Source organism: Pelobates fuscus, chromosome 10, assembly GCF_036172605.1.
Source record: "Pelobates fuscus isolate aPelFus1 chromosome 10, aPelFus1.pri, whole genome shotgun sequence".
Lineage (NCBI taxonomy): Eukaryota > Metazoa > Chordata > Amphibia > Anura > Pelobatidae > Pelobates > Pelobates fuscus.
The window spans coordinates 150,651,934-150,658,313 of NC_086326.1; the positions used below are offsets into that span (position 1 = coordinate 150,651,934).

Genomic DNA, 6,380 nt, shown 5'->3' on the forward strand with positions numbered 1-6,380 from the left:
CTATTTTGAAGGCCCACTGGACCTAGCTACGTGCCCTTCTGGCCACTTTTAGTGGCAGATTGTTTGTGAGTGCATTATCCTCTTTTTATAGTGTTACTCAGTACATTTTTACACTAAGTTTTGTTTTTAAAGTGATTTAAGCTGGAAAATATTTCCATTCCATACTGGGATTATTGTAATACCAGCATTTATCGGGAGACTGAATACCAGTGAATGTAAACCATTTATTTAATCGTGATTTTACATGCTTTTGTGCAGCACACCAAACCAATTTTGCTTGTTGTTTCTTCAATGCGAAGAATAGAATGAGAACCATAAAATGAGAAGTGTTTGGAGAAGTAGAGCATGTTCAACAGTGTCAAAGGCAGCAAAGAGGTCTACAAGAAATAGAACAGAGTAGTGGCCAGTGGATTTAGCCTCAATAAGGTCATTAGTTAAGTCAGAGCAGTTTCGGTAGAATGAAGGGGGGAAACTAAACATTTCAGTATGCTTTCACTCGCTTTTCTGTTAGATATGCCAACATATTTTTATTATTTGTCTGGACTAGTTTTCCCACTTAATTTTATATCAGTAGATATCATAAACAAAGAGTATGTATTTAATGGCCATACTTGAGCATTCCTGTGTTTGTCTTATGTTCGATATAATCCGTTGTGAGGCATGGAGGGTGTGCAAGTGTCAGTACTTTTAAGTAAAATAAATAAATAAATAAATAGAAGCATGGAGATGGTTAAAGAGAATTGATGGAAACATTCTATCCCATAGTGACAAGCCTTGAAAGCATGACAACATTTTTATGTACCTATCGAAACACTTTCCATATTCATACTAAAAACATTTTATATTCTCAGGCGTTTCAATGTATGAGGAGTACCTTCTAACACATATTGGTATTAGGAAAAGTATAGAAATTGCTGACATTTTTCACAGTCAGAATATTACCAATGTTTCTGTCCTGTGTGAGTTCTTTGATGTTTAACAAGATGTGAGCGCCGGGTAAAACATTTCCCACATTCAGAACATGAGAAGGGCTTCTCTCCTGTGTGACTTCTCTGATGTATGGCAAGATTTGAGAGCCGACCAAAACATTTCCCACACTCAGAACAAAAGAACGGTTTCTGTCCTGTATGAGTTTTTTGATGTATATCAAGATATGATTTACTGACAAAACATTTTCCACATTCAGGACAAAAGAACGGTTTCTCTCCTGTGTGAGTTTTCTCATGTCTAACAAGATGAGAGTGCTGGCTAAAACATTTGCCACACTGCGAACATGAGAATGGTTTCTGTCCTGTATGAGTTCTCTGATGTGTTACAAGATTTGAATGCTGTCTGAAACATTTCCCACATTCAGAGCATAAGAAAGGTTTCAGTCCTGTGTGAGTTCTCTGATGTCTGACAAGATGGGTTTCTCGGCTAAAACATTTCCCACATTCAGAACATGAGAATGGTTTCTCTCCTGTGTGAGTTCTCTGATGTCTAACAAGATGTGCATGCCAGCTAAAACATTTCTCACACTCAGAACACGAGAACAATTTCTGTCTTGTGTGAATTTTCTGATGTTTAACAAAAGAGGATTGAAAGGGAAAGGTTTTCCCACATTCACAACATGAAAAATCTCTATTGCCTTTGCTTAGTATCTGAGGTGTAGTCCCACAAGATTCAGAAGGAGTTCCATGTTCCTGGGAGGTTGAGTCAGCAGTCTTTATTATAAGGGATTTCCTCGCACTCCTGATCAGTGGATTTCCCTTTGGGCAAAGTTTCTTAGAACAAAGTTTGTACACCATGCCATCTAAAAGAAATGTATAGCGTGTAAAAAGAAATAAACAATTATAAATTAATTTATTAACAAAGCTAAGCAAAACTATGGCATTTCTCACTATTAGATTACCTACACACAGAAAGAAACTAAAAAAAACACACAAATCATGTGGTCAAATTACCGTACATTACAAAAAATGACTGACCATTCGTAACTAGTCTAATTTCACTAAATTAAAATGTATCTATTAGTTTACAGGTCCCTAATTCCCTTTATAATGGGATGTAATATAAAATGGGCTGCAGTGCAAGTCTTTGTTTTTAGCCTTGGCACATTGATTCCATCTAGTTGGATTCCGGTAGCAGGTATAATGACCATGTGTTTTTGTTCTCTCTTTATTATGGTGTATAGCGACACGGATTTAAACACCTGCTTGTTTAGTATTTATTACTGAGCTGGGCTAGCATTCGCCAAATGTATTTATTACCAATACTGCCAGAGTTCATAGAGCTCTCACATTATTCACCAAATCTGAATAAAAACTATTCCTGCTTTAACGTGATATTTACATACATGTATGCAGGGCCGGCCCAAGGCATTTTGCTGCCTGGATCAAAGAATGAAATTCTGGATGCATGCAGAGTGTGTATTTGTGTAGTGTATGCAGTGTGTGCAGTGGATTGCATGCAGCGTGTGTCTGTATACTGGATGCAGCATGTGTCCATACTGGATGCAGCGTGTGTCCAGCGTGTGTGGCAGAGTGACTGAGGGAGGGAGGGGATGACAGGTGGCAGAGTGACTGAGGGAGGGGATGACAGGTGGCAGAGTGACTGAGGGAGTGACAGGTGGCAGAGTGACTGAGGGAGTGACAGGTGGCAGAGTGACTGAGGGAGTGACAGGTGGCAGAGTGACTGAGGGAGTGACAGGTGGCAGAGTGACTGAGGGATGGAGGGGATGACAGGTGGCAGAGTGACTGAGGGAGGGAGGGGATGACAGGTGGCAGAGTGACTGAGGGAGGGGATGACAGGTGGCAGAGTGACTGAGGGAGGGGATGACACAGTGGGGTGGGGTGACAGTGAGGGAGTGACACAGTGGGGTGGGGGTGACAGTGAGGGAGTGACACAGTGGGGTGGGGGTGACAGTGAGGGAGTGACACGGTGGGGTGACAGTGAGGAGATTGTAATTTTAAAAAAATACCTTCATTGTTTTCCCCTGGTGGTTCAGTGTCTTTGATCCCTCGTGGTGTGGTGGGCTGTTTCTCTATTCTGCCCTGAGAGGCAGAGAGCCAGCACAGTCCGCAGGGTGTGAACAGCAGACTGTGCAGTGTCTCGCGATCTCCAGAAGTCAGAGCTTTGCTGTGGTAACCCGCGGCAACGCTCTGATTGGCCAGAGATCGCGAGACACTGCACAGTCTGCCGTTCACACCCGGCGGAGCTGCGGACTGTGCTGGCTCTCTGCCTCTCAGGGCAGACTGTAGGGGCCTCACATCCGGCGGCATACCAGGCAAGCCGCCGGGCCCCCTCTTGGTGTCGGGTCCCCAGTGAGGGAAGGAGGACCTGCCAAAGTTATGGCGAGTTAGGCTGCTGCAAGGCCTTAGGAGGCCGCCAAACTCACCTAATTAGAGATGCTGCCCCCGTCAGAGTGCCGTGCATGTATGTTTATTATTCATTACTAACCTGTTTCACTGTTTGTAGGACTCTGTGTCGCCTTAATCCATTGGTGACCCTTTACAGAGGGATCTTCTCCTCGCTCTATCACAGATATAATTTGAGGCACTTTGCTGATCCATCCTGTTTGTATTTAATAAGATGTTATTCTGATTTATATATTTCAACAAATATTCAGTGATTTACAACAGGTATGTCAAACGCTAGGCCTCTTAGATGTTTTTGAACTACAACTCCCATGATTCTTTGGCCATGTATTGCATCCAAAGAATTCAGTGCATTGTAGGCCAATAAAATCTTATCCCTGATTTACTAGAATGTGTGTGAACAGGGCTGGATTAATACGGGGCTAATGGAGCTGCAGCTCCAGGACCATGTCCATGAAATAGACCCATTATTGGTGGAAAATACCGAATTATTATTTTATTTACTTCACTCCTCCTCACATGTTCTTAATCTATTATATAGAGCAATGGAAAACAAGTAATGCACTGTGCAAATACTCCTGCAGCTTCTATTTCTCTAACAGCCCAACATGCTCTTGTTATCTCTGAAAAGTGTGCAATGTTTCCTTCAGTGGTGGAAATACCAGGGTCACAACAGTTGCCATTATGATCGTGTCTTGGAGTTCCACCTGTCAAAAGGAGGCAGAGATCAGGGAGCACGTTAAGCTCTCTCTTGCGCTCAATGTAGTGAAGCAGAAAAGTATTTACGCGGCCTCACACTCAGCCAACACATACATCCCACCTAGGTGTATCACTTAGAGTGAGCATTTTTTATTCCAGCACTGGGTCCTAGTTATGCCCCTTTCTGGTACACTCACTACATCCCTTTAGTTCTATGTCCCAGGCTGCATACCAGGAACTTCTGCATGCAAGTATGAAGGAAATGAAGAGTGGACAAATACATCCTGAACAGACAGGAGTCAGAGTTTGAGATTAGTTGGAGAGCTTGTTAGATGGACAGGAAGACCAGGCTCAGATGTAAGAAAGTTATATATAGGGTAAGAGTATTGCTAAACACCACCTCCACCAGGAGGAGGAATGGCTGTTTTAGTGCTTTCTATCACAATGATTCTTCAATAAGGCCCGTCATAATCAGCAGAACCAGATCCAATAGGTTCTTAATCCAGCCCTGTGTCTGAAAACATGTTTTGTTTTCAGGTGTAAAAGATTAAGATCATTAAGAAGGATTAGGTTTCCTTACCCAGAGAGCGGAGGGTCTGGTAATTCTCCATCATCACATCCCGGTAAAGCTCCTTCTCTTCATAATTTAAATAGTCCCACTCCTCCTCGGAGAAGTAAACGGCCACTTCCTCAAACTCACACTGATCCTAAATAAAAAAAAATATTTTCATTGTTAAAAATAATCAGTCCCAAAACAGTCTCCGATAGATTTGTGCACAAATCCGTTTCAGCTGCCATGAACAAACAAAATAACTATTAGAAAAGTAAATCTAATAAAATGTTCTTATACTGCAGACTCCTAGATCACCGTAGCCTGCTGAAATGCTTTGTGTATGAATAGTATGTCTTATTTTCACCCCATTTTATAAAAAAGTGTAGATTTCAATGGAAATTCATAGTTTTATAAATTAGCCTTGCTACACCACACTGGCTGTCAATCAGATAATCTGTCCTTATACTTCCTGGTTTGTTTAGCTCAGTAGAGGCAGCAATTGCCCAGAGCACCTGCCTTGCAAGGATTTGAACTGCATTGGGAAGACTAGGATTAGCCAGCCACAGAAAGTCTAGGCAGGTTACAAGGGGAGAGCTTGCAAAGGCTGCAAAAAATAGATCTGTATATCCTTGAGTTTAGCTTCCCTCCCACCAATGCAAGAAAACGGGATGAGATGAGAGAAATGTATATATATTTTCTCCCTTACCTGTCTGATCAGCTGGTAATCCATTGCGGAGCTGTGAAACATTAACCTCTGGCTTCTAGTTTTCTACCTGTAGTCACTTAATGGCTTTCTTTATCCCAACACTAATCTCGAGAGATGGCAGAGCTTACCAGGTGTCATACAGTTTGTCAAGCAATCTCTACTCTGCAGTAAGTGCTCCTGAGATCAGAGGAATTCTCCTTGTGGAAAGAAAAAAAACAAAACATGGAACCAGTCGTTTATTCATTCTATTCATGAAATGCACATGACATAAAAGGCAGCCCTCTTTGTATCTGTCATTGTTTCAGTTGTATTTTTAGCTTGGCTTTTAACGGATTTGAGAACAAGCTCTGACAATGTTCACTTTAGTGGTTATGGTGTACAGCAGGGATAGGCAATTTGCACTCCAGATGCTGAGGACTACATCTCTGATGGTTTGTCAGCATGACGACTGTAAGATCATTATGAACCACACAGTCCACAACATCTGGAGTGCCAAAACTATCTGCTGTAGACCATTTCTGGGAGCATTATACCGCACTTCTTCTCAAACTGCAAAACAAAAATGCATCTCTCCCATGCACCTAAAAACAGTACCTCTGTACCTCTGCTGTGGCTTGCCTAATGCAGAAATGAACTTTTGCATTGGCTTATTCAAATACGGTTTGAAATGATAGGCTGAGAGCTATGGGAGTGAGATATTCCAAAGACTATTTGCACCTTAATTCACTAAGCATTAGTGGTTATGGTGCTTAGACTGTCCCTTTAAATTAAAAACAGACTAAAAAGACATAGGAGTGATGAGAGTGAGCGCAGGACTTATCTTTCTGCATTTGTATCCATTCTTTTGTATCATTCAGCCTTGTTACAATGCAGCCGCCCATCCCATGTGTTCCCTATTAAGGGTTAATAATATATAGGGGTGTATGGCCCTTTAAAAACTATATGTGGGCATATTGGGACTTTTAAAATACTTTTTTTGTCCCTTTGAAGCCCTGGGAAGGTGTGCCTCTTCCTCTCCCCCATTTCCTGTCCCATTGTTTTCCAGCAGGGCGTTGTCCCAGGGACA

The 6,380-nt window shown here is 42.0% G+C and overlaps 1 protein-coding gene across 2 annotated transcripts; it reads right to left on the bottom strand.

Moving 5' to 3' along the window:
* Positions 1-207: 207 nt before the first annotated feature.
* LOC134575271 (gastrula zinc finger protein XlCGF17.1-like) lies at positions 208-6,167 on the bottom strand. 2 transcript variants are annotated; one of them, XM_063434535.1, is made up of 4 exons: positions 5,315-6,167; positions 4,636-4,762; positions 3,439-3,552; positions 208-1,792 (listed from the first exon to the last, which is right to left on the bottom strand). In XM_063434535.1, the coding sequence occupies exons 1-4, from the start codon at positions 5,354-5,356 to the stop codon at positions 939-941; spliced, it is 1,137 nt and encodes a 378-aa protein (XP_063290605.1). In that variant the 5' UTR covers positions 5,357-6,167; the 3' UTR covers positions 208-938. The 2 variants fall into 2 exon arrangements, with proteins under 2 accessions (XP_063290605.1, XP_063290606.1); XM_063434536.1 differs by having other exon boundaries at positions 5,443-6,166.
* Between the last annotated feature and the right edge of the window lie 213 nt (positions 6,168-6,380).

What these genes read in the sequence shown, in the direction of transcription:
- LOC134575271 (XM_063434535.1), bottom strand. Translation starts at nt 5,356, where the DNA reads ATGTTTCACAGCTCCGCAATGGATTACCAGCTGATCAGACAG. An exon ending in ATTACCAGCTGATCAGACAG is followed by an intron (nt 4,763 to 5,314) that starts GTAAGGGAGAAA and finishes TTTTTTATTTAG; the next exon opens with GATCAGTGTGAGTTTGAGGA. An exon ending in TCCTACAAACAGTGAAACAG is followed by an intron (nt 1,793 to 3,438) that starts GTTAGTAATGAA and finishes CATTTCTTTTAG; the next exon opens with ATGGCATGGTGTACAAACTT.